We start from the raw sequence: 24,572 nt of genomic DNA on the forward strand, positions 1-24,572 counted from the left end.
ATATGTCCCTCGGGCGATGCCCTCGTGAAATCTGATTTTTCTTGGGTGAACAAATCTTCATATTTCCCTCAGGCACGGGAAATAAATGTATAGTGTCCAATATTTCACAAAGTTTTTTTTTTTTATTTTAAACGAACGGTTTTGATTTTCGATTGAGGTATTAACATATTATCTGAAGTGCATGAATTTTTTCAACTTTACTATTTTTTCATTTTTAAAAACAGTTTTAAGTATTTTAAAATGCATTGATTGATAGATTGATGCTTGCCTAACGTATTTTGAATGATCTTCTTCAACTATTCTCGAGGATCTATTATTGAAATAATAGCAAATGATGAAGGAATACGTGTTTTGTAATTTGATTTTGCCATATGATTAGGGACTTTGCGATTGAATTTTCCTCGGAATTCTGTATTTTTTCACAGTGATTTTACTTTTTTTTTTTATCTCCTTAACTTTTTTAATTCCTTCCTCAGAAACGTACATATTTGAATATATGTCTCTGATTTCATCAAACATTTTTGGCTTAATCTAAATCGTGAAATAATTTTATTCCACACATGTACAAGATAACTGTTTACCTCCGTTTATAATTGTGTGTAATATGTACTTCCCTTTGAAGAGACCACCTAATAATAAATCGGACATAATTTTGTGTATATGTACTTCGGGAAAAACCGGAAAATTGACAATTGCGTCGAAAAAAATTTCATCTTATGACAATGATAACATCATTTTGAAGGGATTAAGGATACTTATATCAACATATGACTAAAGGACAATGGAGTCATCTAAACTTTTATTGAAGGTAATTCATATAGTTTTGTTTGTATAATTCCTTAAATATGTATCTTAATGTAAAATACAATAATTGATTAAGTTGAAACTGAAATAGCTGTCTTAAACATGTTAAATGCGGAAATTAAAACAAGGAAGGGTAATTTATATATTTGTTGTTATTGTTGAATTTCATTACCAGTCAAGCATGGTAATTTATATTGTCATGACTAACACAAAATAAACATGTAAATATACCTTTCTGTTTATTTTCAATATAAGTTGGCAAATCAATATAAAAATAACGAGGAATCAGTTTCTGGATTTTCAACATCAGGAACGTTTAAACTCAAACTTTTGAAAGCGATGGATGTATATAAATAAATGGAAACATAAGAAGTTAACTGACCTAAAGGGGAATACATGCTTGCAATACACTAGCCCTGTACATCTTCATGCATATAATACACATTCAACCGCTAAATACACAATAAATGTAATACACATGCAGGCTCTAGATCTGCAGGTAAATACATTCAAACAATACACAGGCTCTGCACAAAATACATCAAAACAATACATAAGCCCTGTACAAATATATGATGACAACATGGACAATACACAGTGGCTACACGAATGCATTAGTTATGCATAGATGTATCAATATTATTTTCGTTCGAGCTGGTCGCTGTTTCTTCTGATCCCTTCCTGTGAATTTTGACGACCTAATTTTGTCATGCTACTTGTCTATGGGTAAGCTATCACAACTAAATATTTATCGGGTATTACCAAATTCAAAGTACACATGACTTTAAAGACAAAATAGTGTTTAGTGATGTCTGCGAATGCCAATGCTGGTGGAGTTTCCCCCCGAGGGTATTACCAGCCCAGTAGTCAACACTTGAGTGTTGATGTGAATTATCATTGATATAGAGATAATCATAAATTAACTGTTTACAAAACTTTTTTTTTGAAATACTAACTAAAGGCTTTTCTACCTCAGGAATAGTTAACCTTGCATGTATTTGGCAAAACTTATTGGACTTTTGGGTCCTCAATGCCCTTCAACTTCATACTCTGTTTGGCCTTTTTAACTTTTTTTTATTCGAACGTCACTAGCGCAAATACAAAATGTCTATCCGGGTATCTCTGCTGAGTTTATTTACAATGTTTAGCAAAGTTATGTACAGTAATGTCTGCGCAAAAAAGTTTTATCTCATCCAAATAACAATAAATGCCTTGCACCTAGCTTGTCACACAAACATGACTGTTACAACTGCAACGTTCGTAACAAATAATCATATATGCTCATGAAACATGTTCAAATCCGTTTTTTTTTCACATTCTTTATTATGTCAATTACCATATGGTAAAAAATAAATTATTTAATGCCCAAAAAGGCGCAAGCCAGGGCCGACCGTACAAGGGCTGTATATCCAGCTAAGGTCATTAAAACTTCCATTTGTTGAAATCCGTCTTGAATAGTTGAGTATCACCGAAAATCTACAAAAGTATCATGAAGACAGGATTTTTTTCACATTACAATTGAAAATTTTAAGTTTGAAATCGTAAGTTAATCCTGAGATGAGAATGCACAATTTTTTTTTTTTTTATTCAGTTCTGTTGTATATCTGTGATGGATCCCAATTTATTGTCAAATTAACCAATTGCTTACCTACTTCTGTCAATATAACGGAACAATAAACAACTGTCATACAAATTAAAGGTTTAGCTAGCTGTAAAACTCGGCTTTAATCCACCTTTTTGTCAGATATATGACAGTTATCTTCCATGCGTCCCGTTGGTTGATGTAGTCTAACATTTGAGTTTAATATTATAAATGGACTTTTTTTCTAATTTACCTTGCAGTTTGGTATTTTTGTTATTATTTGTGTTTTGTTTGTTCCAGTTTATAAAAACTGATTCAGAAATTCTATATGCATTAAAGTAAATTATATCGGTATAAAAAAAGTTACCTGCAGTGTATAGGTATATTTTTTTTAATAAAGTATATAATACATACAAAAACCATGTTTTTTCTTCATCATCTGAGAAAATTTTATCGTCATTTATATTATTTATGAATGCGACGCCGAAGGTTATAACGTTTATTGTAATTTGTGTGTTTATCATTACAGATAACAGTGATTATACACTTTATTTTAACGGTGTGGTAAGTATTGTATTTTAATTCTTGTATGCGTATTTTACTTGTGAATGGACTCAGTTTTATCCTAGATTTTTACCAAACTTGGACAGAAGCTTCTTACAATCGAAGATAGTATCGACTGGAATATTTTTATTAATTTTTTTCTCTCACTTTTGTTAAGCCAGCGATTGACAGCAAGAGTAGGCAAGACATCGGGTTCCGCGGAACCCTTACAAACTTTTTTTATGGAGCATATTTGGATCCTGTTATGCTTCGAAGATGCCACCATTACGATCTTGAACGTTAACGATATAAGGACAAGTTTCTGTACAATTTACCATACAAATACTATTATAATATGTATAATACGATCAAAGTTGTAGACGCAATTTTCTTGCATTTAGAAAAAAAATAACTTGTGAATCATTTCTACAGATATTGTAGTATCAATTTAGCTAACTAAAAGAAAAGTATTTATCTAAGTTACTTACTGTGCCGTTAAATATCGGGCAAATTCTGTAAAAAAAATTAAATAAAGCAATGTTTTATCTATTGATACAGGGCCACAACATCCAGCTTCTTACCGGATTCTTACATTTATATGAATTTGTTTGTTTTGCTGATTGGTATATTTTCCATTGTACATAATGAATCTTCGGAAGCAGTTTTCATGGTTTGTTTATTAAATTTAGGTCATGGTGGCCTGATGCGGTTCTTTATCGTTTTCCAAATTTGACATGTTTTTCGTTTTCGAATTTGTGTTTAAGCGTTTTCTCGTGTTCGCGATTTTTTATTTTCAAATATCTGGTCACCATACTTGCCTTTCTTTTTTCATTTTATATTTGTCAGGTTAAGCTTTTTATAACTATATTAACGATGAGCCAGGTCATGATGAAAAGCACATAAGAAAAATGAAAAACACTTGTTTAATCTAATTAAACTTTGTACAATTTTTTTTCGGAAAGTCAAGCAGTTGAATCAATAGTTTAATATGTCTTGAAGAGAAATACAAATTAGTATATATTTTGTTCTATTTTGAACCAAACAGACTTACGAACATTCATATGACTTATTTAACTCCTTATTTTTGAAAGGTGTGGTAGTGTTAGTGTTTGACTTAAGACATTATACCATTAAAACATAGCAGAATAGGGGGATGATTAACATACGCTTTTTTACGGACATGAGTTGGTAGACCTTTATTTGATTATACATTGTATATGTTTTACATGTTTTACATGGTTCACAAGTTTAACATGTTCTTAATGTTAAATTGTTCCAACTGTCCAATTATTCCAATTGTCCAATTAACTGTCCAATTATTCCAAATGTCAAATTGTTCCAACATGGATATGAATGTCTGTTTAGAATCGTCTGCATCCTCTCTTCTCAATAAACAAATTTGTTCATATTAAAAACTAATAGTATTAAAAAACGCTCTTAAGAATAATGCATGCAATCTGTCTCACCAAAGGAATAATTTATATACGACTGAAGATATGTACAAGTAAGGATTAAAAAAAGATATATTTACAAAATTGACAAAACAGATGTAAAATTTAAAGCACTAATAGCAATCTTGATTATTTCTTAGTTTTTAGTTCTCCACTGCTTTACCATTGTACAGGACATGATATTTCTAGGTATATATCAACCTATAGCAGACGAAACTGTCGAGGTACCTCATCAACGTGGTAAGTATATACTAATATAGACTAATGGAAGAGATAGTTTCCTGATTTACTGCAAATTTAGAAACCTGGGATATAAAAAAAAACCAGTAAAATCAAATGTTCCAAAAAACAACAACAAAACACACATGCCACAAAGTTTACTTATTAAACACTACAGTTGAGTGAATTAGCGAATTAGTGAATTAAAACACGGCAACATTATTTTTAAAAAAGATAAACACATCTTCGTTTTATATTTTAGCAACATTATACAGAAACTAGTATAATTTCAGTCATTTATATTACCCATATTAACATTTTAACGACTTAATTACCAGAGAAATTATTTTTTTATGAAAATTTCAAGGTTTTCAATATGCATGATTTTCAAGATGTGATATGAGTGCCAATTATTGAGACAACTCTCCATCCAAGTCATTATTTGTAAAAGCAAACCATATTGGTCAAAGTACGGTCTTCAACACGGAGCCTTGGCTAAACATGGACCAAACATGACTAGTGTATAACCATTCAAACGCTTAAACCAACGGTCTACTGTATATAAGTAACGAGAACATTCATGAACCACACCAACAAACGACAACCACTGAATATCAGGTTCATGAGTTAGTGCAGGTTTATGCAAACAAATACATTTTTACATTATACATGCATTTATGCCCTTTTTATTTGTTGTTTCGCCTATCTGACAGGTTGATGTTGATAAACCCTGTGTATATCAATATTTGCGTATGCGTTGTTCAATTGTCTAGTAAATATCGATATATTGGTAGAAGAAATACCATAATACGAATCTCGTTTTGAAAAATGAAGAATTATTAAAAAGAAAATGCGAATTTTGTGCACAGGTTCGTGTATAAGGAAAAGGTTATGGTTTGTATCAGTGTTAACAAGTGCATCACTTGCCTCCTTTGAAATGAGTTGATTTGATATTTAAAATGTTGCTTTATCTTTCAGATAGTGTGAAGAATAGGTACAGATTCAGTCTTGGGTATCCTTTGGACATCAATTATTTATCAGTATTTGATCATTAACATATCATTTTCTTTCAATTCACATCAATTATATTACCTGTATTCCATAATATTAATGAAAAATTAAAAAGGAAAGTCCCTTATCAAATCGCAAAATCAAAAGCTCAAACACATCAGACGACTGGATAAAAACTATCGTACACCTGACTTGGTACAGGTATTTTCTTATATAGATCGTCATTATAAAGTCTAGACCCCATACAAAAACAACCAGAACCATGATTGACATTTGGATCGAGTTGTTGTATATATATATGTTTTATATATTTTTTTCAACCAGGCTCGTTAATTCAAAATATATTGCTATCAATTAAACTGTCAATTTAATGATATTGTTACTTTAGATCTGAATCAACTCACCGTTTTAAAATCAAATACAAATTTGAAGAATATGTTGCGATTTGTTAACAACACCACAAACAATTGAATATGAATAATCTCATCATAGATAACAGGATTAAATTTTGTATTAACGCCAGACGCGCGTTTCGTCTACAAAAGACTCACCTGTGACGCTTGAATCCAAAAAAGATAATAAAGTACGTAGTTAAAGAGCATCGAGGACAAAAATTCCTAAAAGTTATGCAAAATACGACTATGGTCATCTATTCCTTAGGTAGAAATGCCTTAGTATTTCAAAACTTCAAACGTTTGGTAAACAGTTAATTGAAAATGCAACTAATGACATTATTTTCCTCTCGCGACATGAACAATCAAATACCAATGGTCCTTTAAATTTTGAAAAGACGAATTAACCACTATGAAATATTTTTCCTCACCTGTGTAATAGTATGTGCATTACAAACCTGATAATAAAACCAGTGACAGCTTTCTTTCTGTATAAAGTGTGGCAAGAAAGACAGGGGAATACAGTTAACCTTCCATTTAACATTCCTGGATTTGGTATGCATATTTTATATGATTCAAAGTTGTTAAACAACCCCGCAAGTCGTTGATTTAGAACATGGATCTCGAAGGCATTTTTGTTTATTATTTGAATTTAGCCATGATAGATTTAATATGAGAATCAGTATGTTCGAGTAACTGTATAAATAACACAAATGTTAAATGTATGACACGTTCAACACGTGTTTGTAGATTGAACTTCATTAGGTTGTTTTTCTAAAAACTTAAGAAAACGGTAAAAATTTTAGAGCTAAAAACCGAAAAAGACCAAACAGTATAAGGCCCATTTTGCGTGACCACGTTTGCACAGAGTTTTGATAACTGTAAATAGTTATCAAAGTTACCAGGCTTATAAATTAAATTTACAGACACATATATCATTCGAATACTGCGTCTTCGTTTTGAAAGTTCCAACTTATCACAGGAAAAAATCAGTGTAACTAAACTTAATCACATGTTACTATAATGCATATTTGAGGTTATGATTTTTGATCACCGAGGATATTTGTTTAACAAATCTTTAAAATTAAGTAAGACTAATTGCCATTCGGAACAATTATAGAGGGTGCGGATGGAGGTTTAAAAAAGAAAAATTAGAAAAATGGCCTCTTTGGTCGGATCGTTGTCACTTTGACACACTCCGCCTTTCCTTTCTCAATTTTAAACACCTGCAGAAAACAGAAACAAATGAACCCCATTCAGACCCTCATACTAGTGTAATGGATAAGAAGCATCAATAGTTTTAAAATATCCAAACATTGCAGTCATGTTGAACCCAAAGACCAAAAGAAAATACATATGGGAATTCTATAGACTCAAAACGGAAATATTCAGGTTGGGCTGATACAGTTAGGTTAGCAATGCAAAACGAGAGGAAATGGGATAAAAATTATTCCTTCAATAAAAAATATTTTCACCAATAGAATTGTTTATTACAGAAATTAAGACAATTAACGCTTATTTTAAATCGAAAGCACTGTTTCGCTTTAATTGACAATTGTATTGATATAGTTTATTTAATTTGTAGGAGGAGATGGAAACCCTTACAGACCTTATCATGACATTGACAGGTCGTCCGAAGGTCATGTAGAAACAGCATCAACTCCAAGAGTAATGGAAGACAGTCGCTTGACGTCATAAAGTCAGAATTGATAATTATATCACAGCGCATACCTATTCTTCATCTGACAATAAACAGCATTTATTTTGCGAAATTGTGACGTTGCAGCAGTATAATTTTAGTATTCTAAGTACTATCTTTCACAAAAAGATTGTACGACTTCCAATAATTGCTCATTTTTATGAAGTTTAAACTCGTGTTTGAGAAAATGATGATGATAAAGTCTTAATATAAAGTAATTGAATAAACGATATCACACAATTATAATGATTTTCTTGCAAACAGTCCGCTTGTTGTAACACTATTCTTTTTGATTTAATCCAAAATTTACAAATCTTGTAAATTGACATTACAAATCTTGTAAATTGACACATACATTTCTAAATTGTGCACGACACAATACACCTCTCCTTTAAAAATATAAATCTTTTTTTTATATAATTTTTTTTGGGATTTCAGTAATGACATGAAAGGTCTATGTTGTGTGGTTTTTGCAAATACTGTCTGATCTACACTTTGTGTCTTTTGTGTCTTTTGTTGATTGTTAAATGTTTTGGTTTCGATATGACATCGGAGTGATTAGGGACCCAGATTTGTAAAAGTTTTTCCAAACTTGTTTCCGAATTCCATATTTGAATGTTCTGGTTTTTCAAAACTTGTTTCCGAATCAATATTTGAATGTTCTGTTAAATTGTAACACTGCATTGTTATAATTTTCAATAATTAATATTTTTTATAATTTGTGTGCCGGTACACCATTGTTCTATGTGGAGGAGGGGGGATGCACTCACAAACATGTCTGTTTTCATTCTTTGTGTCTGTCAAAATTCAAGAGCCTGTAATTGATTGATTGCATGGCGTTTGTTTCTGGTTATAACATTTGTTTTCGTTTATTGTTTTGAAAATAAATAAATCAGGCAACAAGATTGTTTGCATTTGTCATTTAAGGTGGCTCGGGGCCTATTCAAAGTTTCCATCAGAAGTGCCGTAATTTTTGTTATTTTATTCTTTACAAAAATTGAATCAAATTGGTCGAAAAAAATAGGGGGTCACGGACCATTTAAGCTCAGAATTTTAATTTTAAACAGGTATGTAAAAGGGACCATTTTTCAATGAAATGATAGGGAAAATAGAGGTGTTGACATATTTTTATCGGATTATCGAAAAAACGTTCTATGACATTTGGTCAAAAACTGTAATATAAAAAGCTGAAATATAGCTTCAAAGAATGAGCAAATAAAAAAAATAGGTCACCGATAAGGAAAAAAAAATATCTTGCCTTAAAACCCAAATTTTGGCGGGAAAATGGTGAAAATGGGTGAAATGTCATTTTGACCCTTTTAACAAATACGGATTATAACGAAAATATTCTATTATTCACATAACTACAATGATTTAACATTTCTAATCAATCAAAATATTTTAAAAAATTATATCGAATTTACGACAAATACTTTTGTAATTCATGCGTGAAATTATGCGCAGTCGAATAGTCCCGAGCCACCTTAAGGGCATTTATAGCTTGCTATTCTGTATGAGTTCTGCTCATTGTCGAATAGATACGAGGATACAACTTTTATGGAGTATCAGACCAAATAATTATAACTTTAATATATAGTTAGGAAACCCTATTATTTAGAGGTTGAATATATATTTTCGGATATTTTAAATACACATTCTTGACCTAGTCTTTATTGATGTATTGACTTTGTAAACACTAAGTTTACATAGTTGACATTATCTTTATTGTTCTAGATGAAATGCTGAAAACATAAACCCATTACTCAAAGATAGTTATACCTTAAGTAAACACCTTGATTCATAAGGAAGTTATACACTTTTATCAAAGATTCTACACAAGAAATGAATATTTATATACACAAAATAGTTTCCTGTCAAAATATGGAACAAGAAAAAAAAACCTAAAGACATGGATTAAGAATTTTACAAGCAACTTTTATTCAGAATTACTTAGGAAAAATACACATTTTAAACGAAAATAACAAACTTTTTCTTCAAGTTTTAACTTACAAAAATATTAGCCTAAAGTCAAACAAGACCAAGAATTTTATCTAAGATTTCCAAATTTTGACACTAGACGTTTATTAACAAAAATTAGAATAAGTGACCATAATTTACTAGATATCTAAAATACCTCGGGACAATAGAACATGTTTTAGTATCCAAGAAATGACACAAAGACCTAACTGAAGCAATGATCGAAGAATGAGGTCGAGGTCAGGTGACCACAGTCAGAGATACAAGTAGACCTAGCAAGGATCCCATTTACCAAATACCACATTACTAACAAGTGAGAGCTTCCAAATTTCCAAATGTATTAAAGCAGCTATAGCTTCAGCTAACAAATTTAAGCAGACATATGAGAGAAACAATTCTAACTGAGATTACAAACTACCTGCTAAACTACAAAAGAATGATAAAAAAATCTAATAAGACAGATTTCAACAAATTACAACCACTGAAAAAATATACTAGCTTGGGATTATAATATTTGTGTGAACACTCAACCCTTCTTACCTTATATATATAGTCAGCGGCCAAACAGCACAACATAAGAACAAGTTCATATATCAGTTAACTACAGAAAATTATAAACAAATCAAACTTGTTCATCTGATGCCATTTCTTGACCCTGAGGATTAGTATATCTATGTGTAATAACATTCCATGAAGGTTTAAACAAAATTTTGACATATTAAATTTAATTCCAGGCATATAATGAATGTAAAAGAAAACAATAATTTCACTCCTAACCTTAATAAAGCTTTATCAAATTCTGTGAATATGACATAAATGTTGATGTCTAACAAATTGAAATTCAGACTGCATCTAAAGTCTAAACGTATCATGTGTTAAGTCTGACTAGCTGTTTGTTCTTTACATACTTTAACAATGTTTAATGTCTGCCAAGTTATCTTAAAATAATACAGGTGTTTAATAAGACGAGCCACATCTGCTATGCTTTCTTCGTTAAAATTTTGTAACTTTAAAAACATTTCGGATGGAGGATGTACTGGTTACCGGAACTTTGGAAACACAAAAACAGGTATTTTGAATCTGAGAAACAGCCAATTTATACCCTCAATTTTAAAAGACACAGTAAAAATACAAGCTTTCAAATCATTGGGCGTCTTTATATTTATATATGTTCTGCAGATTGTAGTTATCTATAGTTATTATGGAATGGATTTGCACTCGTATCAAAAATTTAAATAAAAAGACATCCAAAAGAGCTTGCATAGTTCATTTATGGTGGTATATAAATAAAGTACCCATCAATGTTCCAATAAAAGAAAAGAATAGAAGAACATGTATATCAAATATTACGATCTGTGATTTGAACTCCCCAAAAATTAGAAACAATGATTGCCTCTAATGGTCCTGTTCTTCATGAATGATGAATTTTTATAACTTCCATTGGTCGTGTTTTCATCAAGTAAAGATTGCATGTGAAGGTGGTAAAAACCTTTATCTATAAGAATAAAAAATTGCCCTAAATAAACTCATCACAGATACCAGGATTAAAAATTTTATTATACGCCAGACGCGCGTTTCGTCTACAAAAGACTCATCAGTGACGCTCTAATCCAAAAAAGTAAGAAGCCAAATTAAGTACAAAGTAAAACAGCATTGAGGACCAAAATTCCTAAAAGTTTTGCCAAACACAGCTAAGGTAATATTTGCCTAAGGTAGCAAAGCCTTAATACTTTAAAAATTCAAAATTTTGTAAACAGTTAATTTATAACTATAACCATATTAATGATAATTCATGTCAGCACCAAAAAAAATATGCTGACTACTGGGCTGGTGATACCCTCGGGGAAATAAATCTCCTAAGCGTTCTGATTCTTCATCAATAAGTATTAAATATTGTCATTAATCATCTATTAGAATTTAATATTTTGTTTAGTAGTCGGGTTTAGTTATCATCTATGTGATACTTGTATAAAGATTGTTTCTAATAGTCAAATTCTTCATCAATTATAATCAAAAAGGGGGTCAGGTGGTTGCATATATAACATATGAGAGTTGATGAATGACTATAGTGGTCACGATCTTAATCTATCAGAATAAAATATTGCCGTAGTTATCGTATTTTTTGTATTAATTATTATTCAAATGTGGATCTAGAGGCCGAGTTCTTAATTGTTAAGAATTAAAGATTGGCTCTGACGGTCGAATTCTCTATATATTAGAATTAAAGATTGCCGATATTCGTCGCAGTCTTCATCTATGACAAATAAAGATTGCCTCTAGTGGTCACAATTATCATCGTTTAGAATTAAAGATTGCCCTAAGAGTTCTGATTCTTCATTAATAAGTATCAAAAATTGTAGCAGGTGGTCATTATCATCATCTTTTAAAGTTTAAGATTGTGTTTAGTAGTCGGGTTCTTCATCATTTAATATTAAAAAAGTGACTCTGGTGGTTACATATATCACCTATGAGTATTAATAAACGCCTCTGGTGGTCGAAATCTTCATCTCTTACAATAGATTGTCTCTAGTTGTCGTTTTTTTAATAATTATATTTCAAATATGCCAATGACGAAACGGAAATAAAGGTTTCTCAGTTGGTATTGCTCTTTGTTATTCATTATTCAAGTATACCTCTGTTGGTTGCGTTCTAAATCTGTTCATACAAAAGATTGTTCCTGATTATCGTGTTCTTCAACTGGTCAGAACCAAATGGTAATCATATCAATAAAAACTTATAATGACATCATTTCTGCCAAGTTTTGTAGGAATTGGCAAAGACTTATATGATATAACGGCAAATGCTAGCCCCCAATTTTGCCATGTTTGCAATCCAATACTTCTTAAAAAATTATCATTTACAGAAGGTGTTTAAATGATCAATATATCTATATTTGCTTGGAAAGAAAATGACAAAAGTAAATAAATTATTTTACAACCGAAAGAAATACGAAACAAAGTGTAAACATTAAATTTCAACTTTGTAATAATTTATCAATATGAGATGCAACCAATTAAAATAGATTCTTGTTTGATGGAAATCAAATTTCTTCCTTTGATTTCATGATGGAATTTATAATCCTTTTTGCATATGCCTCCGTCACACCATATGCACATATGTGTATTTCGAACTTTTACAGTTACATGCTTTAAAACCTTTGTTTGCTTCGTTAATTTTATTGACAAAATTTAAAAGTAAAAAGATGTAAAATTATCAATAAAATGGCTCTGCAACACAGACCAAATAGCGTAAAAGTTAGCATCTATAGATGTACGTACGTCCTTCAACATTTAGTAATCTATACAAGGCTTACATGAAAAATGTAAAACAATTTACAACACTACAAAACTACTGGCCAGATGTATGTACAAAACGATAAAAAAAATGTTGTACAGAAAAGAATGACAACCACTGGTTTAGGGTCTTCTACATGTAACTTGTTACACATATACAGATTGTGACAGGGTTAGACGTGTTAGCGGTATAATGGAAAATATAGTCATCTCTAACATAAACAAAACAAGAACTATCTTTAAAAAAGATATCCGACGTATTTAAATTTGAGTATATGTCATTTCGATAACCTTCAGAAGCACAAAGATACCATTTAAATAACATTTTCTCTGTTTGTGTTCAGTATTCTCGGTCATCGTATCTTTCTGTTTACATTCACCAAAACCCCGCGGAAATCTCACATGCGTAGGTGCGTTCTAAAAGTCATATACGTTCGTACAATAAAGTTTACATTAAAATTATATAATTGTCCCGAATAAACAGCTGTCACGGATGCAAAGAGCTATTGGAGAAACAATTATTTTTATAAAAATATAAATCTTTGTAAGATCTAGTTCAAATACTTATAGTTTTACACTTGCTTTCCATCACGATATAATTAACGAGACGTTTCTTCAAACACAACCAAATCACCCACCATGACAGCATTTTGTCCAATTACAGAAAGGATTTTCGAGCATGCGTATTTTGTTGCCTTAGTTAAGCGTCCTTAATTTCAAAGGGCACAAACCGAAACTATACCGACTACGTTGGAAAAATATGACTGTTAAATACAGGGGCACATAAAGCAGAGTACAAAGACACGTTATATTGCATCCACGCAGCGCAGGATACACACTCCGCAATCAATATCATATGTAAGTCAAATGCATTTGTTGTTTCTTTATGTATCATAAATAAATATCTAACCGGACAGGCAACAAGCCCTGCAATAAATAAAGAATTTAAGTCAAACGAATTTGCTTTCCATTTAGGTATCAAACACGTGCATCTTCACAGCGCAGTCAACTTACTCTAATATCAATGTGAAAATTAAGACAATTTAATTTGTTGGTTCTTTATATATCGCAATGCATTCACAAAAAGCACGCAACACACCCTGTAATCAATTCAAAAATTAAGTCAAATGAATTTGTTGTTTCTAAGAGGTATCATATGCTTCCACACTGCGCACGCAACAAAACCTGAAAAAAAAATATGAAATAAATCTCCGAAGTATTTTGTTTCTTTTTGGTATGAAACATATGCATCCACACTACGCAGGCAACAAATCTTTCACAAAAAGCTTGTACGACTTCACAAATAGTTGCTCATTTTTATGAGGTTTTTACTCGTGTTTGAGAAAATGTTGATGCTAAAATCTTAACATAAAGTAATTTAAAAAAACGATTACACAATTATAATGATTTTTGTTTTGCAAACAGTCGCTTGTTGTAACACTATTCTTTTTTTCATTTAATACAGAAACCAGAAGTGTAATAAAAAACCTGTGACTTTGAAAACATAATTTATTAAGTATAAAGTGAAATCTATTTTACCAACAAATCTCGTAAAATTGACATATACATGTCCAAATTGTGCACAACACAATACACCTCTTCTCCAAAATTATAAAATTGAACTGTTTGAGTGAAGAAATAAAGTATTACAGTCGATACAGGTGTATAATTTATTTCTACATATTTAAAATCATTCTATATACAAATATATTATACTACCTGATTTAAACATTGAAAAAAAATGAGTTATTTAGGTCCACTAAAGTGTATCAGTGTTTTTGACAAAAAATAATTTCTTTGTTGACACTGTAGATTTAACAGCGTCGTGAAGAAAAAAATTTTTTTTTTGCAAAAGAATATAGAAGAAATTCATTGTAGACATTGGCAAGTTATTCTAACATTAAGCTACGTCAATGTATAATCAGCACTTCGGTGTTGACATGAATATCAATTATATGGTCATTTTTATTTCCTGTTACAAAACATTAAATTTTTCAAAAAAAAAGATTTTCAGATCCCAGGAATAGATTACCATTTCTACCTCAGGCATAGATTACCGTAGCTGTATTTGGCAACACTTTTAAGAGTTTTGCTCCTCAATACTCTTCAACTTCGTACTTTATTTGGCCTTTTTAACTTTTTTGGATTCGAGCGTCACTGGTGAGTCTTTTGTAGACAAAACGCGCGTTTGGCGTATATAGAAAATTTAGTCCTGATACCTATGATGAGTTTATTACCTTAGCCGTATTTGGCTCAACTTTTTGCAATTTTGGGTCCTCAATGATCTTCAACTTTGTACTTGTTTGGCTTTATAACTATTTTAATCTGAGCGTCACTGATGAGTCTTATGTAGACGAAACGCTCGTCTGGCGTATTAAATTATAATCCTTGTACCTTTGATAAAAATATTTTGCACTTTGTAATATATATCCTATTATAAGATATCAATCATTATTCTGCAAGATCTATATTATCTTTTGTTAGCTACGCGAACTTGACAGCTGTAGTTTGACTTGTTGTCTATACAGCTGTCGTTGTGAGCCAAGTCTCCGTGTTGAAGATCGTACTTTGACCTATAATGGTTACTTTTACAAATTGTGTGGAGTCTTCTTATATATATAAGTACTTACCCATTCCAGGAATTCCCAGAATGTTAAATGGACTATCAAACGCATGGCCTGTCGGAAAATACGCGAAGTACAAACATTACGCTATGGTAACATTGTTACCATAACGCTTTACTCTGTGAAGTTATACTATATGCTTTAGCTATCACGACGATTAAACGTATAGAAAAACACAACGCATGATTTATTAAGATTCTTCAACATTTAATGGTGCCGTAACCTTTGGATATATATGGATTCAAAGCTGAAGTCAGTTCGTGCCGAACACAAAGGAGCCGTCACGAAGCTACTGGTGAAATTCGACGAGTTAAAGTAAAACAAACCCACAGAAGTTGACGAAGTGAAAGCCCTTGATGATGCCGTCACGCAAAAACAGAAAACATTGATTGAACTGAATAACAGACTTTTGGAACAGACATCGGAGGAAATCACCGACTCAGATGAGTTTATGTACGAACTTGATTGTAAAATTAGACAAATTCGGAAATTTATTAAGTCCTTTGAAACAAATACTATAACTTCGCATGATACTGTTGGTCCTTCAACGAGCAGACTTAACCCAGACGCATATCATTTCACACCCGAAGCTAGAGTTGATATGAACAGATGTGCAATAGATTCTATGAACCAGCAGTATTCAATTAACGCCCCTGCATTGCATACCCGTCCGTTAGAGAAAGTCCCGTCAGAACCGAGATCTTCAAAAACAAATTACCATAGGCTTCCAAAGTTAATTTTAATGGAGATATTCTCAAGTGGCAGACATTTTGGGATTGTTTCGAGTCATCTATACACTACAACGACACATTGACGCCAATCCAAAAGTTTAACTATCTTAGAGGGAAGCGCCGCGCAAACAGTAGACGGATTCGCTTTGACTAATAGTAACTACAAAACCGCAGTCAACCTTCTAAGAGATCGGTTCGGACAACCTAGCAAACTTATTCATGCTTACATAAAAGCACTCATGAATTTACCCGCACCACCAAATGATGCTTTTTGTTTGAGGTCTTACGGAGACAGATTAGAATCATACGTACGAGGATTAGAGTCACTTGGTCAAACATCAGAGATGTATGGTTCGCTTTTGGTACCTGTAGTTTTGGACAAGTTACCGATTGACATAAGAAAATCTATTGCAAGAGAACACGGGAGAGATAATTTGATATTGCAAAATCTACGAAAATCAATAACTAAAGAGATTGAAATACTTGAGGCAGGACAGGGAGTCATGGAACCGGACAGATTGCACACCACAGCATTTTTCACAGGTACACAACCAGGATCAAACAATAAAGGTAAATTAACTGACACACGGAAGAAGGTAAATACGCATACATGTATTTTTTGTTCAGGTGAGCACTATCCGACGGAGTGCTCTGAAATAACAGACGCAAACGCTAGGAATCAAATTGTAAAACAGAAACAGTTATGCTTTAACTGTTTAGGGTCACACCGGATGACCGCATGTAAGTCTACAAAACGGTGTAAAAATGTTAACGGAATGCATCATACAAGCATATGTAAAGGGAAAGAGGTCAATACAGGTACGAAGCAGGAGCCGAAAATACAACAGACACAACTAGCGTATTGCATGCATCACAAATAAGTCCCGACATTCTTCTAAAAACAGCAACTGCACCAGTTATATATAACGACGATTAAACGTATAGAAAAACACAAAGCATGATTTATTCAGATTCTTCAACATTTAATGGTGCCGTGACCAGGCCAAAATCTTAATGCAAGACCTCTGGAAAGACAAACGGATCAGCTGTTTATATTACAAATGGACAGCAGTCAACATTAGTATTTGCTAAGAGCCGTGTTGCACCTATAAAGACATTGACATTACCACAATTAGAACTAATGGCCGCTGTGATAGGAGCTAGAATTACAGCACACGTAAAATCAACTTTATCAATAAACAAAATCACATATTGGTCGGACAGTCAAAAAGTTTTACACTGGTTAACAACGACTAAACATTTGAAAAACTTCCTCCACAACAGAATTACAGAAATTAAATCTTTAACACAGGATTCAGAGTGGAAATATTGTCCGTCGAATGACAACCCTGCAGACAAGAGGGATCAGCGTTTCACAACTAGCAGATGCTAAACTGTGGTATAATGAACCGGAATGGATCAATTGTTCAAAATCTTGGCCGCAGTGGACACCTAACACATGCATTCTTTTAACGAATATAGATCAAGAGGAGAACGTTACAAATACAATTGAAGTGAATGATACACATGGCATTCATTGCATACTGGATATTATGAGATACAGTACATTAACAAAGATACTACGTGTCAGTTCGTGGATTCACCGATTCATAGCGAATTGCCGCAAATCACGCTTACATATAATACAGAGCAAATTAATCACATGCGAGGAACTACAAGATGCAACAGAAAAATGGATAATAAGTGCTCAGAGTATTTCATTTGATAAAGAAATCACGACTTTGAAGTCGTAATCGAACACACCCAATACTTTAATTCGACAATTACGACTATATATAGATGAAAAAGAAATTATTCGTTGCCGCGGGAGAATTCATAATGCTCCAATTAGTAAAAATTCAAGATTTCCGTGTTTATTACCAAATAATTATCATTTTACTGAATTGCTTATATCGGAAGTTCATAAGAATATAAAACATTCAGGAGTATTAGCCACAGTCACCGAGATTCACCAAAATTATTGGATACCTAAAATACGTGAAAAAAGTGAAAAAAGTTCTTCGTAAATGCGTTACTTGCCGTAAAGCAACCGGAAAACCGCCAGATCCTCCACCTCTACCAAAGACAAGATTAATGGAAGCACCACCGTTTACCGTCACAGGTGTTGATTTTACTGGCGCGTTATATGTTAAAGACAATAACCGACAAGGGAGCAAAGTATTCGGTAAAGACAATAACGGACAAGGGAGCAAAGTATTCATATGCTTATTTACATGTGCGTCAACGCGCGCAGTGCATTTAAAGGTCGTCACAGATCTCACAGAAAGATCTTTTTTACAAGCGTTTAGGAGATTTACGAGCAACAAGTCGTTGCCGAGAGTGATGATATCTGACAATGCGTCAACATACATGGCCGCATCCGAGACTTTAGAGAGACTAACCAAATCTGAAACCTTAAACGCTGCGTTATCCGTCTGTGGAACGAGTTGGAAATTCATAATAACACGAGCTCCCTGGTATGGTGGTTGGTGGGAGCGCTTAATAGGACTAACAAAAAATGTGCTTACGAAAATTCTTGCAAGATCGTACATTACATTGGAGGATTTACAAACAATAGTCACCGAAATTGAAGCTGTGTTGAACGATCGGTCTTTAACGTATGTGTCCACCGACATCGAGGATCAGGAACCTTTGACACCATCGCACCTACTTTATGGGATAAGGATTACAACTACACCGCATCCACGACAAGACATCGACGAAAACACAAAGTTTCATAGACAGAAGCGACATTTCTAAACGTGCTGACAAACTTTCGTAATTGACCAATTTTGGTCGCAATGGAAATCAGAATATCTAACATCGCTACGTGAATACCACACCGGAACAGGAGATAACGACCAGACAATTCAAGTGGGAGATGTGGTTCAAATTCATGAAGACAAGTATTCAAGAAACAAATGGACAATCGGAGTCGTTGATTCTTTAATAACTGGAAACGATGGACTTACAAGAGCAACCGAAGTGAGACCAAAATCCGGATGCTTTTCTCGACCGATCGTCAAGTTATATCCCTTAGAGATATGTGACAATATTCACCCAAAGGAAACACGTGAAACTCAACAACCAGGAACTAGTAACATACAAAGACGATTACCGTTTCGTGAAGCCGCCGTGTGTACCAGAAGAAACAGGTACGAATGGACTAAGAAATAAACTTTAATTGTGTTTATTTAAGGTTAAGGAACTAGATTATTTTATTTGAGATAGACATTAATTTTACATTTATTTATCTATATTGTGAATTTACATTTTGTTTAATTTTCATTACATATTTTACTTTTGTCGGCCCCCAAAATGTCGGAAAATACGCGAAGTACAAACATTACGCTATGGTAACGTTGTTACCATAGCGCTTTACTCTGTGACGTTATATTATATGCTTTAGCTATCACGACGATTAAACGTATAGAAAAACACAACGCAAGATTTATTAAGATTCTTCAACATGGCCTTGTCTATCCTGCCAGATACGGTACAACAATATGGCCGTCAATGGTTTTAAAAGAGAAAAAATTATGACAAATGCAATGATTTGGTTACAAATAATGAACACTTCTTTTTCAAGTACCAAAATACTATCAATGTATGATGTAAGCTTATTACAGATGGTTCCTCTTTTTAAACTGTTTTCTCGCTGCGTTGAAGACCCATTGGTGGTCTTCCCCTGTTATCTGCTCTTTGTGGTATGTTGTCTCCTTGACATATTCCCCGTTTCCATTCTCAATTTTAATTGCTTATGCTGACTATTCATGTCATAAGTGACATCTATGATGTTAAGATATTTAAGTTCTTGTTATTATATACTTGAAATATGATTAATTACCAGACAACCAAGCAATACCATTGTTATCACATGCATGTGATAAGGAAAACTTCTTATTGAACAGCTGGTTTAATTCTTCGTTTTGTTTGTTTTTTGTATAACGACCAGTAGGAAACATTTTCTTGATTTTGAGGACGAAAAGAATTTGGCAATAAACAAAATAGGTAGCTTCTGTAAGGTGTATCCATTGGGAAGAAGGGTGATAATTTTAGTTCCGGCAGAAAATGAAGGCATGTTGGATAAAAGAAAAAAAAATTGTCGGGCGAGATGCCACTTTAAAAGATGTAAGGATTTTTATCATTCAAAGAACGAAGAACTTGACACTCCATACACGATGAATCTGACTTATCGTCTAGTTTCCAACAGAGCTATTTCGTGAATTCATTCATTCAACCAAAACTTTTCTTTTTCATGCGTTTTACTGTCGCGTTTGAGGAGTCAAGGGATTGCTTTACTTCTATATCCGAGACAACCGTTAAGGTCGCTATCAATATCTATTCATATAAAAAAAAAAGAAGATGTGGTATGATTGCCAATGAGACAACTGTCCACGAGAGACAAAAATGACACAGACATTAACAAGTGTAGTTCAGCGCACGGTTTTATTAATGAGCAAATCCCATACCGCATAGTCAGCTATAAAAGGCTCCGATATGACAATGTAAAACAATTCAAACGAGAAAATTAACGGTGTTATTTATATAAAAGAATGAACGAAAAACAAATATGTCACACATAAACAAACGACAACCACTGAATTACAGGCTCCTGACTTGGGACAGGCATATTCATAAATGATGTGGCGGGGTTAAACATATTAGCGGGATCCCAACCCCCCTACCCTGGGGCAGTGGTAAACCAGTACAACATAAGAACGAACTTCAACAATCAGTTGAAATAGGCTTAACTCATCAATATAAAAGAAGACGTGGCCGGTTACTTATACATCCCGCCAACAAAAAGACAGTTGGGACAGATCTGAGAGTACTCGCAGTTATCTGACAGCTAGTTCAAAGCCACTAACAACTGATAAAAAAATCATACATCTAAGACTAAACTATCAATCCGTACACATCCAACATCCAATGGATTTAGTGTAAAGACCTCATAAACAGTCAGAGAAAAACATGACCTTGTGCAATGCCAAATTAATGGTTTACGCCTATTTGTTGGTCCGTTAACTTCTTGTTTTAATTGTGAATACGTGCTTTGCCTGCTGATTTGTCTACTGATTTGTTATTTCCTCATTTAAGGTAGGTTAATCGACATGTATAAAGCGTTAGATAAACCGTGCCAGTAGTTCTTTCAGGATTTAAAAAAATGGTGAATAAGTGTGAGTGAGTCCGATGCAAAAGTTTTGACTTGCACTAGTACACCATGCGATGGATAACAAAATATTTACCATGCAGGGTCTCGTCATGTTTTGTCAGCTGAATAATGATGGTTTCTTGTAATTAAGTGTAAACAAGTTTCTTTATTTAAACGTGTCTTATAGTGATTAAGATGATAACACAATGTTGACTTCTGTACCCTTATTTTGAAATTTTTACCAATTGTGTCTGTTTGTATTGTTCTCGCATAATTGTCAATATAATGGAATTTTATGTGACTGTCATACAAGCAAAAGGTTTAGCTAGCTATAAAATCAGGTTCAATCCACCATATTCTACATAATAAAATGCCTGTATTATGTCAGATATATTACAATTGTTATCCATTCGTTTGATGTGTTTGACCTTTGATTGTGCCATTTAATTAGGGACTTTCCTTTTCGAAATTTCTTCGGAGTTCCGTATTTTTGTGCTTATACTTTTTACGTTATACATTAAACATGTTGAATAATTGATTTGCTATATAGGTATTGCCTACCATTCGAAAGCACTGACATTGTAAGTACTAGTATATACATTGGTTGACAAGAGTGATCCCATGAAATACACGGAAACCAATACATGTTAACTGTGACAAATGTTAATTTCCTTGTTTAAAAACATCACTTTTTGTCATGCCGTGATCTTGATAACTTACTTTCCAACATTTATTGTCTCTTTGCAGGAAACCGTACACTATATTCATGTTTTTTTTAATCCTCGCCCGACGGTGTATGGTGTATAGGTGTCCCATTGGTAATCTTCTATTTTTTTAAAAACTTTTTAAAGCAAAAATGATACACATTTATTTAATTAAAACAAATCCACCTGGATATCCGTAGGCCGCACGATATTTATAACCATATACCAGGAGACAAAATTTGTCAATATGTGAAATTGTGAATGAAGTATCCTCTATATTACATCCAAGCTGGCAGATATACTCTTATAAACAGTATTGAACATCTCAACTGGTGGTACATTAACCGCATGAAATAACAAATTACCGCCATTAAGACGAAGACCATCTACATTATCATTTAAACGTATTACTGTAAACCAACTAATTTTCGCGAGCGATTTAATTTCGCGACTTTCGCGAGGAGACTAATAACGCAAATTTAAATAGTCGCGAATATGTATAACTTGAACCTTTTCTTATCTAACTACCTCAAGTCAATTAGATAATCGCGAAATTTAATCGCCGTGAAGTGGATTAGAAAGGGCTAAACGCGAAATAAAGTATACGCGAAAATAAGTTGGTTTACAGTATCACAATGGTGTAATTGGTAAAGTCGGACGACGTGGTTTGTGTGGTAATGATGTAGTTGCTAGAAAAATGGTCGACGGCGGGCGGTAAAGTCATGAACGGATTGACAGTAACATTTGACCATTCTTACATTGTTGCAAAGTAACCATGACTGGTCACTGGGCGTATCCATCATTTGATAATTCTAACTGATTTACATATTGCTTGAATGTGTTCTTATAGAACCCATTCTTCCCCTAGATATATAAAATCGTAAACTGATTTCTTGCAACTATTCAAAGAACAATATGTTTGGCTATTTTCGGAACAATATATATCTGAGGAACTTGAACTGTCTGAGCATTTCTATTTGGAAATTTCTTTCACCTAAATTAATGGGAGAATCCATATTTACAGACAGTACTGCGATTGGTTTGTCACCTTTTTTTGTTCCATCAGTTTTCGACATCTTCCGATGTAAATAATACTCCTCAAAAAGCATTCTTTATAAGAACGTCCGTAGTATTGTTTCCAGGTTTTAACTTTTTCCTTACGGAAGTGTTGCCTTTTATTGTTATAAAACCCACCGATTGGGTGCCGTTCGATTATAGTGCAATAATGTAGTTTCTCCCGATGTCCTTAACAGAAAATTGGAGTGTTTGGTAGGTGTGTTCGAATGATAGAAAAAACGGTTCAGTAAGCACAGTTAGTATCAAATTTATATTAGAAGTGAATAGTGCTGCATGCTTAATTTTGAGAAACAAGCATATATGCATTAGAAGTTGCCCTTGAATTCGTCAAAGTAATTCTGCCGAAATAAATAGATATAATTCTTTACGTCACTATTGGAAATAATTGAAGTTTGTTTTAAACGAAATTGTATTTTTAATTTGCATTTATATAATCACGATGTCCATATTTAGCATGCATGTACTTGCTGCAGGAAAAACTATCTATAAACATTGACTCATAAATAATACAAAGGGTTGCAAAACATCACGGACATATGGAAAAAAGAGGAGTGAATATCTTTAAATATGAATTTAGTTTTAAAGTGAAGTGATTCATATAGAACATCGCAATGTAAATAAATCATCAATAAGATTACGAATACCAAACGGCATAGTTAATATAAAAATGAAACGTGAATTTTGAAACTCTTTCATTGCATTTTTGTATTCAACTTACTTAACAAAGTAAATATAATAACCTGTTAAATAAAAGTAGGCATAAATGATAAAAAAAAAAACACAAAAAATTATATAACAATAAGAATAACAACCGAATCCACTGACAGCAAAACACAAACAACTACAAATTGGTGAGGTACATAAGGCAATGTAAATGCAATGATTTCCTAAAAAGAGACCACCAAAGATAAATAAATTATCTTCGTCTGCCATGAAATGTGTGGACTCCCGTATAACAATACGTGAATATTGTCAACCGTGAAAGCTCTATACATACGATACCGTTATGTCGTTTTTGTAAGCTTACTGTTTATGTTTGCTTGAATTCAATTGTGTTGTTTGTCTGTAATGTATATTTACACAGTTTTGACTTGTAAATCCGAATCATTGTTACATTAACTTTTAATATCAGCTTGGGTTGCTTACCAAAGCTGTAAACATAACAGAACTATGAAAAACTAGCATACAAGTAAGCTGTTAAGTTTTCTATAAATAAACTCATCATAGACACCAGGATGGAAATTTGTATTTGCGTCAGATGCGTAAACCAGGTTTGGCCTGACATTTTCTTCCCTAAATTCCTGTACAAA

At 32.8% G+C, this 24,572-nt stretch overlaps 1 protein-coding gene across 1 annotated transcript; it reads left to right on the forward strand.

Moving 5' to 3' along the window:
• The first annotated feature begins 392 nt into the window (after positions 1-392).
• Positions 393-7,941, forward strand: LOC139500914 (type-1 angiotensin II receptor-associated protein-like). Its single transcript, XM_071289816.1, has 7 exons — positions 393-808; positions 2,916-2,950; positions 3,488-3,599; positions 4,521-4,620; positions 5,578-5,611; positions 6,445-6,557; positions 7,588-7,941. Exons 1-7 carry the CDS (start codon positions 782-784, stop codon positions 7,698-7,700), a joined length of 534 nt encoding a protein of 177 aa, XP_071145917.1. The 5' UTR covers positions 393-781; the 3' UTR covers positions 7,701-7,941.
• The last annotated feature ends 16,631 nt before the right edge of the window (positions 7,942-24,572 follow it).

This window comes from Mytilus edulis, chromosome 13, assembly GCF_963676685.1.
Source record: "Mytilus edulis chromosome 13, xbMytEdul2.2, whole genome shotgun sequence".
NCBI lineage: Eukaryota > Metazoa > Mollusca > Bivalvia > Mytilida > Mytilidae > Mytilus > Mytilus edulis.

What these genes read in the sequence shown, in the direction of transcription:
- LOC139500914 (XM_071289816.1), top strand. Translation starts at nt 782, where the DNA reads ATGGAGTCATCTAAACTTTTATTGAAG. An exon ending in CACTTTATTTTAACGGTGTG is followed by an intron (nt 2,951 to 3,487) that starts GTAAGTATTGTA and finishes CTATTGATACAG; the next exon opens with GGCCACAACATCCAGCTTCT. An exon ending in ATTTAACATTCCTGGATTTG is followed by an intron (nt 6,558 to 7,587) that starts GTATGCATATTT and finishes TTTAATTTGTAG; the next exon opens with GAGGAGATGGAAACCCTTAC.